At 37.4% G+C, this 19,798-nt stretch overlaps 1 protein-coding gene across 6 annotated transcripts in view; it reads right to left on the bottom strand.

Moving 5' to 3' along the window:
- ISPD (isoprenoid synthase domain containing) overlaps nt 1–19,798 on the bottom strand; it is a 373,438-nt gene that overhangs the window by 152,292 nt on the left and 201,348 nt on the right. The window contains exon 9 of one of the 6 annotated variants that reach the window (XM_027540018.1): nt 13,560–14,067. The exons of the other annotated variants lie outside the window; for them this stretch is intronic. Coding sequence (XP_027395819.1) covers nt 14,035–14,067 — 33 coding nt within the window. The 3' untranslated portion in view covers nt 13,560–14,034. Of the gene's footprint in view, nt 1–13,559; nt 14,068–19,798 lie in introns of those variants that run through there. 6 annotated transcript variants of the gene reach the window in all.

The following is a 19,798-nucleotide window of genomic DNA, read 5'->3' as shown; positions in this document are numbered from 1 at the left end:
AGACAAAAAGACATGACACTGGAAGACGAGCCCCCCAAAGTCAGACGGTGTTCACAATGCTAATGGGGAAGAGCAGAAGGTAATTACTAATTTCTCCAGAAAGAAGCCACTGGACCAAAGTGGAAACAATGCTCAGTTGTGTAGGTGTCTGGTGGTGATCCAATGCTGTAAAGGACCCTATTGCAAAGGAACCTGGTATGTTAGGTCCATGAATCAAGTAAACTGCACATGGTCAAGCAGGAGATGGCAAGAGTCAACATCCACATCTTAGGAATCAGTGAACTAAAACTGATGAGAATGGACAAATTTAATTCAGATGACCATTATATCTACTACTGTGGGAAAGAATCCCTTAGAAGAGATGAAGTAGTCCTCATAGTCAACAAGAGTCCAAAATGCAATAATTGGATACAATCTAAAGGAGAAAGAATGATCCCAGTTTGTTTCCAAGGCAACTCATTGAATATCACAGTAATCCAAGTCTATGCCCCAAACATTAATGCAGAAGTTGAAGTTGAACAGTTCTATGAAGACCTCCAAGATCTGCTATAACTAATAACAAAGATATTCTTTCATGATAGGGGACTGGGGTGCAAAAGTAGGAAGCCAAGAGATACCTGGAATAACAAGCATGTTTGGCCTTGGAATACAAAAATGAAGCAAGGCAAAGGCTGAAAGTTTTGTCAAGAGCACATGCTGGTCATAGCAAACACCTCTTTCAACAACACAAGAGACAATTCTACACATGGACATCACCAGATGGTCAATACTGAAATCAGATTTGATTATATTCTTTGCAGCAGAAGATGGAGAAGTTCTATACAGTCAGCAAAAACAAGACCTGGATCTGATTGTGGCTCAGATCATGAGCTCCTTATTGCAAAATTCAGGCTTAAACTGAAGAAAGTAGAAAACCATAGGCCATTCAGGTATGACCTAAACCAAATCCCTTATGATTATACACTGGAGGTGATGAATAGATTCAAGGGATTAGATCTGGTAGACAGAGTGCCTGAAGAACTATGGACAGAGGTTTGGAACACTGTACAGGAGTCAGTGACCAAAACCATACCAAAGAAAAAGAAATGCAAGAAGTAAAAGTGGTTGTCTGAGGAGGCATTACACATAGCTGATGAAAGAAGAGAAACAAAAAGCAAGGGGGAAAGGGGAAGACATACCCAACTGAATGCAGAGTTCCAGAGAATAGGAAGGAGAAATAAGAAGGCCTTCTTCAAAGAAAAGTGCAAAGTAGAGGAAAACAATAGAATGGAAAAGCCTAGAGATCTCTTCAAGAAAACTGTGGATCTATCAAGGCAACATTTCATGCAAGGATGGAGATAATAACGGACAGAAATATCAAGGATCTAACAGAATCAGGAGATTAAGAAGAGGTGGCAAGATTCACATAAGAATTCTACAAAAAGGTTGTAATGACCCAGATAACCACAATGGTGTCGTCACTCACCTAGAGCCAGACATCCTGGAGTATGAAGTCAAGTGAGCCTTAGGAAGCATTACTACCAACAAAGCAAGAGGAGGTGATAGAATTTCAGCTGATCTACTGAAAATCCTAAAAGATGATACTATTAAAATGCTGCAGTTAATATGCCAACAAATTTGGAAAACTCAGTCATGGCCACAGGACTGGAAAAGGTCACTTTTCATTTCAATGCCAAAGAAGGGGCAATGCCAAAGACTGTTCAAACTACCATTGCTCTCATTTTCCATGCTAGCAAGGTAATGCTCAAAATCCTTCAAGTTAGGCTTCAACAGTACATGAACAGAGAACTTTCAGATGTACGAGCTCAGTTAGAAAAGGCAGAGGAACCAGAAATCAAATTGCCAACATTCACTGGATCATAGAGAAAGCAAGGGAATTCCAGAAAAACATCTACTTCTGTTTCAGTGACTATGTTAAAGCCTTTGACTGTGTGGATCACAACCAACTGTGGAAAATTCTTCAAAAGATGGGGATACCAGACCACATTACCTGCATCCTGAGAAACCTGTAAGCAGGTCAAGAAGCAAGAGTTAGAATTGGACATGGGGCAATGGACTGGTTCAAAACTGAGAAAACATACATCAAGACTGTATATTGTCACCCTGTCACCTTATTTATAAGTTAAATAAGCATTTAACTTATTTGCAGAGTACATCATGCGAAATACTGGACTGGATGAATCCCAAGCTGGATTCAAGATTCCCGGGAGAAATATCAATAACCTCAGATATGCAAATACTACTACTCTAATGGCAGAAAGTGCAGAGGAACTAAAGAGCGTCTTGATGAGGATGAAAAAGGAGAGTGAAAAAGCTGTCTTAAAACTCAACATTCAAAAAACTAAGATCATGGTATCCAGTTCCATCACTTCATGTCAAATAAATGGGGAAAAACTAAAAGCAGTAACAGATTTATTTTCCTGGGCTCCAAAGTCACTGGATGGTGACTGCAGCCACGAAATTAAAAGATGTTTGTCCTTGGAATGAAAACTATGACAAATGTAGACAGTTTATTAGAAAACAGAGACATCACTTTGCCAACAAGGGTCCATATACTCAAAGCTATGGCTTTTCCAGTAGTCATGGCTATGAGAGATGGACCATAAAGAAGTGTGTCGAAGAACTGTGGTGCTGGAAAGATTCTTGAGAGTCCCTTGGACTGCAAGGAGATCAAACCAGTGAATCCTAAAGGAAATCAAGCCTGAATATTCATTGGAAAGACTAATGCTGAAGCTGAAGCTCCCATACTTTGGCCACCTAATGCAAAGACTCTTTGGAAAAGACCCTGATGCTGGGAAAGATTGAAGGCAAAGGGAGAAGAGGCAGCAGAGGATAAAATGGTTAGATAGCATTACCAACTCAATGGACATGCATCTGAGCAAACTTCGGGAGATACTGAAGGACAGGTAAGCCTGGCATTTTGCAGTCCATGGGGTCACATTGAGCTGGACATGACTTAGGACTGAACAACAACAAACCATGTACTTAAATTACAGGGCAACTTTAAGATATGAAGTAGTAAAACATAGGAGAAAAACACAGCTCCTTTCCTGAATACTTACTATGTGCTAAACATGTCAGTTTTAAAGGATGAGATAAGGATATTGACCTTGTTGTTGTTCAGATGCTAAGTTGTGTCTGACTCTTTGTGACCCCATGGACTGCAGCAAACCAGGCCTCCCTGTCCTTCACCATCTCCTAGAGTTTGCTGAAACTCATGTCCATGGAGCTGGTGATGCCATCCAACCACCTCATTCTCTGTTGCTTCCTTCTCTGAATGTCAGAAATCTTTCCCAGCATCAGGGTCTTTTCCAATAAGTCAGCTGTTCACATCAGGTGGCCAAAGTATTGGAGCTTCAACTTAAGTCCTTCCAATGAATATTCAGGATTGATTTCCTTTAGGATTGACTGGTGTGATCTCCTTGCTATCCAAGGAACTCTCAAGAATCCTCTAGCACCACTGTTTAAAAGCATCAATTCTTTGGTGTACAGCCTTCTTTACAGGCCAACTCTCACATCCATACATGACTACTGAAAAAACCATAGCTTTGACTCTACAGACCTTTGTTGGCAAAGTGACGTCTCTGCTTTTTAACACTCAGTCTAGTTTTGGCACAGCTTTTCTTCCAAGAATCAGGCACTTTTAATTTCATGGCTGCAGTCACCATCAGCAGTGATTTTCAGGTTGACAAAATTTGAGCACAAAGAAATAGGATGCATCTCAAAACTCTCTTTCACCACGTGAGAAAACCTGATGGCATCATGAAAACCAGAAGATAATCTCCAGCAGATACACTTCCTAACACCAATAACATAAAATTTAAGCATATACATAACACTCTGCTACTAATTTTGAATTCTAAAATACACCAGCTACTTCTGAGGTCTAGAAAAACATTCAGTTGCTGCAATGCAATCACTTTTAATTTTAAAAATAGGGCAGATTTCTACAACTGCAGTATAAGGCTGAAAAATGGTCATGATAACTGGAGAAATATAAATGTTTTGCCTTCATAAAACAAACTTACAGTTTGGACAGGCTTGTATCCACTGAAATACAGCAGAACATTTTATCTAGGTTGAGTTCTGCAAATGTGCTTAAACTTCCACCAAGGAAATATTCTTTGGTCTCTTCTTGAACCATTCACTTACTTACCACATTTAAATTATAGTAAGAACAATATTAACCAGTGAGGATGCCATTTCTAAATGTTCTTTTTCATGTACACATAACAAAGATAAGGCTGTCTTCCTATCCCCCACCCAAAATAAAATGTAATTTCATCTTTTATTTTTTTAAGGTAGCAAATTCACTGCTATAAAATAGTAAACTGCTTAAACATTTAACATGTGGGTAACTTCATGGCTTTGTGGGTGGGCGAGATTTCTGGCACTTAGAGTTTAGTTTTTGCCTCTTTGCCTCATGTCATCTACATTCAGTTCTACATATGCTTCATATTTGTCTTAGAAACCATTTAATAAACCCCTGGTCCCGGTGAACTCCAATTACTTTTTTATATTTTCAACTGTGAGTTTTCACCTGTCTCTGAAGACAGGTACATTAACTAAAGGACAACGGTTAATATCATGTACAATACTCTTTAAAACATCAGGAATGCTCCATGACATCACATTTAACACTTCTATCTCATTTCGGAGTCCATGTTCACAGGAAGGCCTGAGAAGGGAGTCGGGATATGTGGTAGAAGAGGAAAGATTCTTTGTTTATTTGACTAAGAAAAAAGTTAATTTGTGGAGCTCAAGTATATATCAAAGTAACACATTGCTTAATGGCCACCAAAGTAGAAGGAAGGTTGGTCAAAATTAAAGTTCTGGTAATTATCAAATAATTGAGTTAGAAATAATTGGTAGATAGAAAGAGGTTCCTTGAATCCACACAATAGATACTACAAAAATTATCAACATATGTGTACAGAAAAGTAAATTGTGTGAATGAAGTCCAACATCTTCAAAACATCATTTTTCAAAAGCACTATGAGGGAAATCTAATAACCAATAAAACTAGCCAATATGATACAGATCAAAGTGAGAGTTTATCTTATGGATTAGGGAAAAAAAACCCAAAATTTCAGAAAAACTTTCATCTCACTTCAACTACTTATGAACTACGTGAATTCTATTAATGAAAATTACTTTAATAAATTGTACTTATAAAAAGAAAAAAGAACAAGTTTTTAATAATGAATCACTTCATTTTAGAATAAATTTAAATCAATGCCACGATGAAATTCAAGCCATAATTCTGATGAATAGAAACTAATTAAGTTTTAAGCAATCATGGAAATTCAGAGCAAATGCCTAATAACTTATTTGTAAATCTTAATAAAATAGCAGCAAAGCTAGTAGGTTGGGAAATAATGGCATTTAAAAAGTGGTAGTAAATAAAATAAAATAGTACTTTGCATTAAAACACTAACTATACAAGAAGTTTCAAAATTCTAATGATTCAATGAATTAAAAAGTAAATGAGTTTTATATTACCAGTAAATAGTTTATATTTGCGTACCATTTTTTTCATATCCTTATTTAAAAAGATCAAAGTAATGGAATAAGAACCTCATGTTTTAAGCAGTCAATATAAAAACCTAGTATAACTTTAAAACATTTAAAAAATCATAAAATGAACATTTTTTTCAGATTATTTCACAAGACTGATTTTCTTCTAAGGATATAATTCTGTCACTGCTGTATTATGTTTCAATCATCTGAAGCATTATATACAACTACAATTAACTTAACGAACATCTATATCATCTGTAACAAATTCTAAGGACCAAAAGTTAAAAGCAATCATAATATGAAGGACTGATTTGTTTAGCTAGTATTATCTGAAGCATTTAACTCTTCATTTATTTATTGATATATTTTTCTGTTGGAGAAAACTGAGAAAAATTGACAGAAAATAAAAATCACTGAAGAAGTTAAACAAAGAAGGTATGTGATTTCACTGAGTTTAGTACATTACCTTTATACATTTTACTGTCTTGTCAAAATTTCATCTTACATGGTAAAATTTATTACTGCTTAAGCAACAATTATTATTAAGACTGTCTGCAGGCCACTTAGATCAGCATTTTCTGATTTTTTTAAGAAGTTATTTTTGGAGTTCACAAGTAAAGGCACCCTATGCATTGGGGCAAACCACTACAAAAGTCCGTCATAATACTTTGAATTTGGAAGAATAACTGATTCTGTTTTCATTTGCCTATATTTTTAAGTGAAAATGTCAAGGCAAGTTCAAGTCAATAAACATTTCGGAATGCCTACACAAGCTGTCTTGAAAAGGGAGCACACGAGTGTAAAGGAAGAATTCCAAGAGGAAATATTGTCACTCGTGCTTTATGGATAATAGGAGTCAAGCAAGCACTAGAAAAATGGTCTCTCAGGTAGAAAACCTCACCAGGGTAAACAAAGATGCGTCAGGTAACATGGTACTCTACAGAACTAGAGTAGCTCAGATTACCTGAGGGCAAACTGCTCAGTGAAGGAAGAAGAATCAGGATGCCAAAATTAAGCTAGAGCCAACCAGACTAAGGCTGTATGATCTGACTGAGTTTTGTCCAAGAGGGGATGAGGAGCGTCTGGAAGGTTCAGATAATGATGGGATTCAGGGCAGGTCACCCCAAAATATACCACTTTGACATACTGATTGTTATGAATTAAAGTTACTTGAGAAACAATGGGTACAGGACACTCTGACCCTCCTCTATGTCCCCCTGAAAGCGGGAAATCAATTTCCCGGGTGGAACCTACCTTCCCTGCACCAGGAAGAAGACAGACACTCTCACAACCAGAGACGGGGGATTCAGGGCCCACGGGCTCTGCTTAGTGTTTTCACTCATTAGTGTTCAAGACTGTTTCTTTGTCTAGTCAGTTCTTCATAAATGTATTACTATTATTTTTTTGTCTAAAAGGGCATATCAACAGCCTGCATTGATCACTCTTGAGACCCTTGTTCATAAAAAATTATTTTTTTTCCTTCTGTTAATCGGCCTGTGTCAAATATTAGACCAGGCAAAAGAATCTATAAGGATACAGGGAAAAAAATTTCCTTCCTGACAAGGAGAGTCTGTAGGTTTGCAATGAGCACCAAAGAATTGATGCTTTTGAACTGTGGTGTTGGAGAAGACTCTTGAGAGTCCCTTGGACTGCAAGGAGATCCAACCAGTCCATTCTGAAGGAGATCAGCCCTGGGATTTCTTTGGAAGGAATGATGCTAAAGCTGAAACTCCAGTACTTTGGCCACCTCATGCGAAGAGCTGACTCATTGGAAAAGACTGTGATGCTGGGAGGGATTGGGGGCAGGAGGAGAAGGGGACGACAGAGGATGAGATGGCTGGATGGCATCACTGACTCGATGGGCGTGAGTCTCAGTGAACTCCGGGAGTTGGTGATGGACAGGGAGGACTGGCATGCTGCGATTCATGGGGTCGCAAAGAGTCGGACACGACTAAGTGACTGAACTGAACTGAATGTTAGCTATGATGAGGTCAAAACAAAAAAAAAGAGACACTTTTGGGAGGAGCAGTTCTTGGAGGGAAGAAGATGAATTCATACTTTTTAAACATCATGCACTTAACATTTTGCACATGTCAAAGTGAAGGAATAATGAAGATTAGATGCAAAAACGTAGGAACTGGCACATAAGTAATACTTTACATCATGAGACTTGGTGACCAGACCCAGAGAGTATATGTCTAGTAAAGAAAGTGGTGCATGTTAAGTCACTTCAATTGTATCTGATTGTGACCCCAGGAACCACAGCCCACCAGGCTCCTCTGTCCATAGGATTCGCCAGACAACAAAACTGGATGGGTTGCTGTACCCTCCTCCAGGGGATCTTCCTGACCTGGGGATCAAACCCACATCTCTTACATCTCCTGCATTAGCAGGTGGATTCTTTACCACTAGCACCACCTGGAAAGCCCCATTAAAGAAGGTCAAACAGCTATTTTTCATAAAGGTACTAAGTAATGGTGGCAAATAGATCATTTCAGATTGAAAATATAAGCCAAAGTTCAAGAAACTATAGCCCATGGGTCTCCAGCCTCCTGCCTGTTTTCTGTGAATGAAGCTTTACAGAAACACAGCCACACCCGTTCTTTGACCTCTCTGTCAAATACCTATGGCATGTATGTCTATGGCTGCTTTTGCACTACAGCAGAGTGGAGTGGTTGCAACCAAGACCACAGGGGTCCAGTATTCTTGCCTGAAGAATTCCATGGACAGAAGAGCCTGGCAGGCTACAGTTCATGGGGTCACAGAGTCGGACACAACTGAGCAACTAAAACTTTACAAGAAAAACCTGCCATACCTAATATAAAAAACTGACCTTGGATCAAAGGAAAGAAAATGGCCCAATTATCTCTTGTAAAATGAGAGTATTCTACTAAACAATTTCTAAGATCCTTTGCTTCTTTAACAACTTCTTGCTACTCAAAAGGGCAAGTATTGACATCCCTGACAAACATCATGTGATAAAGTGAAATGAGCACAGCACTTATTCTTGAACTGAGGATAATAACATCTGTGATAATCAACTCTTAGGGCTGCTCTGAGGATTAAATGGGATCATTTATTTTAAAAGAAAAGGATGATGACTCATTATTTCAAACATTCAATGTGTCTGTTATTATTAACATAATTACACTATTAATATGTATTAACAGGCCATATTTGGGGTGAGAGTTGGGTTCTGAGAATTATAAATGTAGTGAGTGTTGCATTTCTTACAAATGGGAAGAACAAGAAAAACAAGATCAGTTATATTCTTATTGGTTGAGCCAAAATCTAAGAACTCAGTTATTACCATAAACACATTAAGTTTTTCAAAAAGACAGGTACAGTTATTTCTGAAAGGATCAAGAAATGGGGATAATACAGTACTCAGAAGAGACATGCAGACTTAACAATCCTGTCATTCCAAAGTAAGAATTTTCCATTACTGACACTAGAATTATCTTGGCAACACTAGTACATTCTACTTTAGCAGGTACCAGTGGATAAAATATCCCAGCACTTGACTACAGTGAGTATCAACTTCAGAATCCCATAAAATAAAACCTGTGGTGCCTGGAAAATTGAATCATACTATACTTTTCAAAAGGTTCACATATAAACTTATTGTAAGTAGCGTTCAAGCCAAAGCATGTTTGGAACAAGAAGCTTTTTTCACTGATTCCATCATCTTTTCATTCTTTCAATAAAAGAACAGTTGAGTTTCTAGAAAACCGCCAAAGTAATCTATTTGTAGGTAGCTATAGATTTTCATCCCAAGGGAACAGTGTATAGGCTTGGGAATATTCTTACCATCTTCCTGTCACTAATGAAGCAAACCACAGACAAGAATTTGTTTTATTGTTTTTGCTTTTTCTCAGAATATATAGCATTAGAACAGAGAAAATTTTGAAAAAAAATGACACATCATACAAACACTATAAAAGACTTGGCAAAAGCATTATAATATGAAAGATATTTTAAATTGTGCCTATAACCTGAATTCTATCAAAATTCTACTATTAAGGAGACCTTGGAGGAAAGTGGCATGCCTTCTCAAGTAGGTTTTAGGATTAATAACTTCTGTACAAACACACACACACACACATAAAACACCAACACACAAACGCCTGGAAAGCTTTTGGACATGAGTGAAATCTTTCCAATTATTTCTGCCAACAAATTCATGATAAATCATCTGCCTATTCAGCTTTCAGAAACAAAGCAAAAAATCCTTCTCTAACGACACCTATTTTGCTTTTATTCACTCAATTTCACATCACATAAAATTGGAGATTATACTGCCTTTCTTATTAAAGAAAAAAAGTGAAAGTGTTACTCAATCATGTCCGACTCTTTGTGACCCCATGGACTGTATGTAGCCCACCAGGCTCCTCTGTCTACGGAATTCTCCAGGCAAGGGTATTGGAGTGGGGAGCCATTCCCTTCTCCAGGGGATCTTCCTGACCCAGGGATCAAATCTGGGTCTCCTGCACTGCTGGCAGATTCTTTACCATCTGAGCCAGCAGAGAAGCCCCTATTCACTAAACCTTAGTACTTCTATCTCTTAAATATATCTTGATTGTATCACTTCTGCCCATTCACTGTACAACTCCCCTAGTCCTAGCCACCACCACTAATTTTGAGACTCATTGCCATAGCCTCTAAATGAAGTCAAAGGCACCAAGGAATCCCCCTGGACCACTTCAGCCCATTCTCTGTGCTGCATCCAAAATGATGAACACAGCGTAGAGCTGATGACATCACTCTCCACTGTGCAGCGCTCCGTTACAGCTCAAACCTGACCTGCGCCTGTGTAGTTCACATCACAACTCTCCCCAATGTGTAACTCATTCTCTGCTTCTGATATGCTGGCTCTTTCCAGTCAAACCACTCTGTGTGCTACTGTTTCCAAATAGAAATGCTCTTGCTCTTAGTCCTCAGAAACTCAGACCTCACTCAAATATCAGTTTTCAAATTTCAGCTTTCTCCCTTATACTTAAGATCTATCCTGACATTCTACTCTGGGCTAAACTGCCCCTTTCTCAAACAGACCAAGTTAAAGTTCTTACCTTGGGGTAGTAGACAGATAGTGACCAGGGTCCTGTGACCTCCCAGCCACTGGGTCACTTTCTAGGCTAATTTCCATCATTTAATTAATTTCTTATTATTAGGAATCTTCATTTACAAAAACAAAAATACCAAAACAAAATTATTACCTTAATAAAATCTAGAAAATTAGCACATATGGAAATTCCTCATTTCTAAAGATGTAGTTTTTAAACATGTTATTAAATAAGCTACACGTATGTCAAAATACCTGACAGAGATATTTAATTAATGTTATATGAATTTATATTAAGCAATTAATTAATCAAGAGAGTAGGATAGTTCCCTGTGAAGTGCTAACTTTTTTTTTTTTTTAGTCACTAAGTCCTGTCCAACTCTTTTGTGACCCCATGGACTATAGCCTGTAATTCGCCAGACTCCTCTGTCCATGGAATTTTCCAGGCAAGAATACTGGAGTGGGCTGCCATCTCCTTCTCCAGGGGGTCTTCCCAATCCATGAATCAAACTCACGGCTCCTGCACTGGCGGGGGGTTCTTTACCACTGAGCCACCAGGGAAGCCCTAAGGTACTACCTAGACAGCACTTAAAGCAAGTTTAAAATGAATTCCTAAGAAACAGCACTAGTGTGAGTTTTAATGATTATGAAATCACTTTCTGGCAGGAGCTGGCTACACATGGAGGGACAGATTCCTTGAGAGATGGGGAGAAAAATTAATCTTGCAACTCTTGTTAAAGAGACAAAAAAAAAGAGGGGTAGGTGACAAAACAGAAGGGCTAGACTTAACCCAATTTTTTAAAAAAGCCAGATAATGAGAACAGGAAGATAAATAAGAGAGAAATAAATACAAGAGAAACCATTTTTAAAACTCCATGAGTCTTGTGATAAGGATTAAAGTACAGAGCGATCAATAATCGCTCAAAAAAGGAATATCCTACCACCTGATTCATATTTAACATGACTATGCTGCTACTGCTAAGTCGCTTCAGTTGTGTCCAACTCTGTGTGACCCCATAGATGGCAGCCCACCAGGCTCCCCCGTCCCTGGGATTCTCCAGGCAAGAACACTGGAGTGGGTTGCCATTTCCTTCTCCAATGCATGAAAGTGAAAAGTGAAAGTGAAGTCTCTCAGTCCTGTCTGACACTCAGCGACCCCATGGACTGTAGCCCACCAGGCTCCTCCGTACACAGGATTTTCCAGGCAAGAGTACTGGAGTGGGGAACATGACTATAATCATCCAAAATTGCTCTACCATATCTTTATGTAAAAGACATCCACTGTGGATCATACAAAAGTAAAAAGATGTCATAAAATCCTGTAGTATAGACAATATTTTTAGAAAGAGAAACTACTTAGATGCAATCAAGCACATCCCATTCTTTTACAAATAAAAATTCTGCCCTGAAGTTCACAGACATGAAATAACTTGGCAAGGTCAATAGGTATGTTATTTACTCATCTAATACTTGTACCTTAATAACACTCCAAGTTCACTTCTTTACCACACCAAAAATCTAGAACTTAAAAGCCAATTCTTTCTATTCAACATCTCCCTTATAACAGTATAATTTATATTTCTCCATGAAGTAAAATTTTATTAGATATTATAAACAAAGCCAGGTTTGGCTATGTTCATATTAACATCTGTATTAGTTAATTTATAATTAATTACTGAAGTATGACACATAATTTTAAAATAATAAATGATACTGAAATACATTTGGTCCCATCTTTGTAAAGAAATAGCATAACATAAACTAAAGGCCATTTCCACTGTTTAAAACAGAATCCAGTGCGTGCACACACACACACAAATCTAGTAAAAGAAATCCCCAGGCATATTTTTTGAAAAACTGAATGACAAAACCAATTGTTAATTTCCTTTTCAAGAGATAAAATTCATGTAAGCCTCTTAATAAAGGCGGCTACTTTCATTTACTTTGCTCCTGTGCATTTCATGTTAAATTCTATAAACTCATTTACTAGAATAGCAGCGCCAAATAAATTCACAAACAACTTTGCTCATCTGACCAAGTTTAGTAAACTACTTAAAATAGGTAATTAAATTGTGACTCCAAAACCCTGTAGTTAATCAATAAAAAAAAAAATTTTTAATCAGAAAACCAAGCAAAAGTCCTCTGGAATTCATTCTATTTGTACATCCATTAGAACATCATTCTATCTGAAAATAAACAACCTTTATTCATTAAAAGAAAGACTACCAGAAAGCATGTCCTGTGAGAATCAGTTCTTTATACATCACAAGTTACACGTCCATCACAATTAATCTTAGGTAATTTCCATACCCCATAACACAAACTTTCCAGTAACCATTTGGCCAGAAGCAAATATCTCCTAAAACTTAAAAAAAACAGTCAATTCTTTCTATTCAACACCTCCTACAAGAATGACTTCATCATTTCTCATCTTTGTGTTAGACATGAATCCCATCATGACTGAAATTGCTAAAAGGTTCTAAAGGTATTTTAAACTAGTATTTATTTAGATTTTATTATTGATTTAGACAGGAAACACCTGAAACTCACTATATACAAAGACAACAAATGAAAACATTTGAAGAATTCTGTGGAAGTGATTGCACTTTTACCACAGAAGCTGTGTATAAACCTGAGAGAGAAAACTTGACTGTATCTAAACTGATGACATCATAAACATTTAACATGATAAAGTCAGAATTTTCTAAGGGAAAAATCAAGGTATCCATAAGGCTACAAGAGCAACATGGTTAAGAAAGGAGTAAAGAATCTACCTGCAATATGGGAGACCTGGGTTTGATCCCTGGGTTGGGAAGAACCCCTGGAAAAGGGAATGGCTACCCACTCCAGTATTCTTGCCTGGAGAATTCCATGGACCGAGGAGCCTTGGCGGGCTACAGTCCATGGGCTTGCAAAGAGTCAGACACAGTTGAGTGACTAACACTTTCAGTTTTCACTAAGAAAGGAGTAGAAAGGGGAATTGGGCTGAATCCCTAGGTTATTCATTGGCTACTAAACACTCAAACACACACACACACACAAATCCATTCAAAAATAAATATAAATAAACTAGAGACCTGAAACATACATAGCTGGTTCTTGAAAAATGTGGGAGTTAGGGGTGCCAACCCTTTGTATAGTTGAAAATCAACACATAACTTATAGTCCGCCCTCCAAATACGTGATTCCTCCTCTATCCCATAGTTCCTCAGCATCCACACATTCAACCAGGTAGGATGGTGCAGCATTACAGCATTTAACTACTGAAACAAATCCGCACAAGTGGACCTGCACAGTTCAAATCAACATTGTTCAAGGGTAAACTGTGCCTGGGGAAAAGCAAACCCAAGATGGAGGCAGGAAGAATTACAATAGGAAGTGCTCTCTCTGTCTTGTAAGAAATTTTACCTCAAAAATAAATCTTCTTAACAAAAAACATGTCTCACATCTTCTTAGTCCGGTAGTTGTAGGGTTAACAGGATGAACTATATAGAACAAGAAGTGAAAGTGAAAAATATACATGATAGGTTCTGTTAAGAAATTTAACAAGATCACAGATTTTTATAACTTAACTTCAATAAAGGATCAGTACCCTGTGAAGCTAAAGTAAGAAACTACTAGCATTTAAAAGAAGGAATCAGTATGTTTTTCCAATTGTCATTTGTTCTTTATTAGGAAGAAGTGTTAAACACATATATTTGGGTATATGTGTATTTTTAATCTTTTTCCATCTTATTATTTAACACATTCATGAGAGCATAAGAGTAACAAGTGTATATGATAAACTGCACATTGGATTGATTCTGTTCCTGGCTCTGCCCCTGGTGAGCGTGGAACCTTCTGGAAACAATTTACATCTGTGACAGTTCCCCAGATGTGAATGTATCAAGTGTCGATTGATGTTGGCTTTCTATTTTTTTTATTTGCTGACATGTTCAAATATTAAACATTTTGAAGCATTTTAAAGATCATGTATTCTGATCTGTTATGTCAATAAGCTACTTCCTGAGAACCAGAACTAAATTAGGCACTTTTGAAAGTTTATTTATGTTTTTCAAAGCATTAAAATTCCATATGGGAATTTATGTTTTTTGCTTAAGTAAATTCATGAAAAGATTCCTATCTTTTCTACAGCACCAATAAAATGACTGGCTGCACTGTCAGAGGAAAGTAGAATCCTACAGTAATCATCCAGATAATTACCATAAAATTTTTGCTCTGGAAAGTGATAAACTGTTCTATCAAGTAAAATTAAAGAGTTTGCTTGGTTTCTCAATTTTGAATTTCCATTTAGATTTGTAGCCAATTTTCTTCTGCTTTTAAAAATTAAACATTTCTCTAGTGCCTATTACATGATCAGCTATGTTTATGCAGAAAGTAATAATATACTATCCTTAATCTCATCTGATGGGGCTTCCCCTGTGGCTCAGCAGTAAAGAATATGCCTGCAATGCAGGAGAGCCATGAGACTTGGGATCGATTCCTGGGTGGGGAAGATCCCTTGGAGAAGAGCATGGTAACCCACTCCAGTATTTCTGCCAGGAGAATCCCACGGACAGAGGAGCCTGACAGGCTGAAGTCCATGGGTTTGCAAAGTCAGACACGACTGAAATGACTAAGCATGCACGTAATCTCATCTGATAGTGGTATTAAAGAATGTTTTATAAAAATCTTGCCAGATCCAAATAAATTAGAATCTCTATTTTACTTTCTGGACCTGGAAAATATTTTTTTTGACAGTTTCACAACTGGCTTTACATAAACTTGGATGGAAAATTGCTTTGGTTAGTTCTGTCTCCTTGAACTATCTTTTCCATTGTTGGGGAAAAAAATACCTCTCTGATCATTAATTTCAAAGCAGATTCAGGCTATGATTCAAGATTCTTAGCACTTTAGTGTCTTATACAGTTTAAGTAAAAGCCTATGTAGGTTTTTTTTTTTTGAAGTGATTTTTATATCAGAAATTTTGTGACTTTACCTTTTACTAGTTTGCTACTTTATTAAAATAGTAAATTTTAATAAACATAATAAATTTTAGCAAATTTATTTTATTGCCTTTTCTAAATATTTATCATTATGTAAGTAGTGAATAAAAGTAAACAATAGGAGTAGAAAACAAAGAAATGAACATGTCCCACATTGAAAGCTACTATTTCGGATGATTCCAAAAAGAGTTTGCAGATGACTCTCTTGACAGCTGCAATCTGAAAAAGGTACTACCAGTACTATATACTCCCTGGTAACCACAAGAAAGAGAAGCTAACAAAAACTTCAGTCAACTCAGGATAAAAAAAACTTGGCCCCTTGATAACTTACGTGATAGACTAAACAGCATCAGAAATCACATCTGAGAAGGATTCTTAAACACAATTCCTACCCAACTTTATGAAAGAAAGCTTTTTTTTTTTTTTTTACTGTTCATAAGTTTTTTCTTGTTACAAAACACAGAGAGGGATCTAAATTTTTTAAATTCCTTCTTGCCAACCAGTTTCTAGTTTAGAAAAGATTTTTTTCTTCTTTCAGGTACAGAGTAGACTGGTACAAGATGTGCTTATTATCCAAATATGTGTTCCTAGGGGCTCATAGTTGAAAGGTGGCATAGGATAACAAATGCCATCCTAAGGCACACAGACTCACTGAGAATTCACACAAAGTGATCCGCCCGACTATCTCTGCCCATTTTAATGCTGGCACCTCTTTTGCCATCTGTCACTCTCCAGTTGGCTACAGAAATCTGGAAAATTCTAATAATTGACTATAATTACAATTAAGTTATACCTACCAAAACAAAAGGTTTTCTAAGTTGATCAAATTAACATTGATTAAACTCTTTAAATCATACTTAACATCATCCTGGAGAAGGAAATGGCAACTTCCTCCAGGATTCTTGCCTAGAGAATCCTGTGGACAGAGGAGCCTGGTGGGCTGCTGTCCATAGGGTCACACAGAGTGGGACACGACTGAAGCAACTTAGCATGCATGCATGCCTAACATCATCGACAATTAAGAACCTGGCAAAATTAGGCTACTTAAAATACATAAAATGAATATAAGAAGGATGACCAAATAGATAGTCCAAAAAAGTATTTTGAACACAAAAGTAATAAATACTTTTAAAAAAACTGAAAATATTCAAAGATGTCCTTGAAGGAAGTCATTACATTTTACCATATAAATGTTTACAAGGTCATTCAAAAAAGTTTATTTTTGCAAACATAACCTAAATTTTAAAAACAGAAGACAAAATTATTTTAATAAATATCTTAGTTCTTCCAAAATAAAACCCCAAGTACTTGTCCTACTCTTCATGCTAAAATTTTGTTCCTTTCTTTACATAGATCTTAAAGCAGCAGCCTCTACCTGTGCCAGTTTATCTTAAATAACAAAACCCTCCTACACTAAGTATTCCCTAACTCATTTTGCTTTCATAAATGCCAGGGAGAAGTTAATCTTTGAAAAACCAAGACTCCTGCAGAACTATGTGAAATCTTAAAAAAATAAAAATAAAACCTAAGAGTCTGATGCTGGGAGGGATTGGGAGCAGGAGGAGAAGGGGACGACAGAGGATAAGATGGCTGGATGGCATCACTGACTCGATGGACGTGAGTCTGAGTGAACTCCGGGAGTTGGTGATGGACAGGGAGGCCTGGCATGCTGCGATTCATGGGGTCACAAAGAGTCAGACACGACTGAGTGACTGAACTGAACTGAATCATCCTAAATACTTAGAACCCAGCACCATTACCTATCCATTCCTTTAGTAGTTAGCTCCCTCCAAGAGGTAAATACTCCAGATGAAGCTCCAGATGAAGGAAGCCACAAATACCTTTGGAATGACTACTGAATGACAGCTAACAGGGAATTCCAAAAATACTGTCTGTGTCTACATGAGAATATAATAGAAGAGACATGTGGGCTTCATCAATTCTGTAGGTCTGACGTCAGTTTTTTAGCACTGAGAACATGACCTAATGTTTTCACCAAACAAATGTCCCAGCTAAACTGACCTTCAGTTCTGTTTCTTCTGCATACTCATCCCTATACAGTAAAACATGATGACACTGCAAACAACAACCTTAACTAGATAGTCTCTTAGTTGAAAAGCTCTCACAAACACCTACTCAACCACAATTTTACTTTTCATCTGGCTGATTCCTACCAAGTCTTCCCCTCTTCAGATGGACTGAAAATCAAAGTTGATAAACCTTTCTACAGAAAAAAGGAATCCTGTACTAAATTTCAGCCAGACAAAATAGGACTGTAACCATTTACAATGTGCTCTGTGCTCAGTTGCTGAGTCATATCTGACTCTTTGCAACCTCAGGGACTATAGCCCACCAGGCTCCTCTGTCCATGGAATTTTCCAGGCAAGAATACTAGAGTGGGTTGCCATTTTCTACACATGGATTCAATAACCATTGAATCACACTGTCCCAGAATAAAATTGGAGATACTTTTCTATGACTCTAATTGTCATTTTGCATTTATTTTCTAATGAATAAAATCTATCAGTTGAGGGAAGCAAAGGAATGGACTATTCTTAGAACTTAAGAGTGCTTAACAAAAGCCTTATAGAAAAAAAAAAAAAAAAAAAACAACCCATGGTAAGGTACTCTTTGTCATGGTTTAATCTTCTAGAGAAGTAATTCAGATAGAAGCAAAGTAGACATACCATAGCCTCGGAGCTGCCTGGTTCACATAACGGTAGATTGCAAAGTCATGTCCAACTCTTGTGACCCGTGGACTGTAGGCTGCCAGGCTACTCTACACATGGGATTTCCCACGCAAAAATACTGGAGTGGGGTTGTCATTTCCTCCTTCAAGGAATCTTCCTTACCCAGGGATCAAACCCACATCTCCTGTGTCTCCTGCATTGCAGGTGGATTCTGTACCCATTGAGCCACCACAGAAGCCAAAAGGTGGTTCATATAATATCTTTTGCAGACATATATACGTATATTGCAGAGAAGGCAATGGCAACCCACTCCAATACTCTTGCCTGGAAAATCCCATGGACAGAGGAGCCTGGTAGGCTGCAGTCCATGGGGTGGCGAAGATTTGGACATGACTGAAGCAACGCAGCAACAGCAGCAGCAGCATACATATATTAATGCTTATGAACTCTGGTGTTGGAGAAGAGTCTTGAGAGTCCCCTGGACTGCAAGGAGATCAAACCAGTCAATCATAAAGGAAATCAGTCCTGAATATTCATTGGAAGGACAGATGCTGAAGTTGAAGCTCCAATACTTCGGCCACCTGATGCAAAGAGCTGACGAACTGGAAAAGATCCTGATGGTGGGAAACACTGAAGGCAGGAGGAGAAGGGGACAACACAGGCTGAAATGGTTGGATGGCATCACTCATCATGATTAAATGGACATGAGTTCGAGCAAACTCTGGGACATGGTAAAGGACAGGGAAGCCTGGCATACTGCAGTCCATGGGGTCACAAAGAGTTGGACGTGACGGAGAGACTGAACAACAACAATACATATATGTGTAATTGAAAAAAAGAAAAGGTTCACATAATATATTTTCAATTACATATATATGTATATATGTCTGCATATATATTTATACTTACATACCCACACACTGTATCTACCTGTGTGTATATATTTTTCTCTTTAATGTGAAAATTATGTCCCCAGATATCTATACTCTTTTATTTTACAACTATAATATTTTCTGCACAGCTATTGATATTTATTTGGGGAATATTAGAATGGCTCTGCCAAATTTTAAGTCACAGGGAAACTGAAGTGGCCTTTTGACAATTTGGAGGCAAAGGAGCATCAGAAGGAAAACAGATGAAGCCTTTAACAATCATTCACAGGACAATTCAAAAATCTGGTGACAATTTACTTGGCTCTCAAAGAAGGCAGCATTCTTTACCTTTCCAGTGGTTTGCTCCAGCCCAAGGATTCAGATTCTAGATGTGTTCTTATGACATTTTCCTATGAAGTTTAATAATAACCCTAATATCACCATGCTGACTCTACCTATACAATGGGAAAATAGTGGGTAAGCAAATATTATAGAGTTATAGAGTGAAAGTGAACAATTTACAATTTTTATGGTAAACTGACTTATAAAAATACTATCCTAAAGCTAGTTCTCTTTTGCTGTCTCGTACACAGGGTTATTGTTACCATCATTCTAAATTCCATATATATGCGTTAGTATACTGTATTGGTATTTTTCTTTCTGGCTTAC

The sequence above is a fragment of the Bos indicus x Bos taurus genome, chromosome 4 (genome assembly GCF_003369695.1).
Source record: "Bos indicus x Bos taurus breed Angus x Brahman F1 hybrid chromosome 4, Bos_hybrid_MaternalHap_v2.0, whole genome shotgun sequence".
Classification (NCBI taxonomy): domain Eukaryota; kingdom Metazoa; phylum Chordata; class Mammalia; order Artiodactyla; family Bovidae; genus Bos; species Bos indicus x Bos taurus.
The sequence above is the reverse complement of the archived record's forward strand: the minus strand, read 5'-3'. Positions and strand labels throughout refer to the sequence as shown.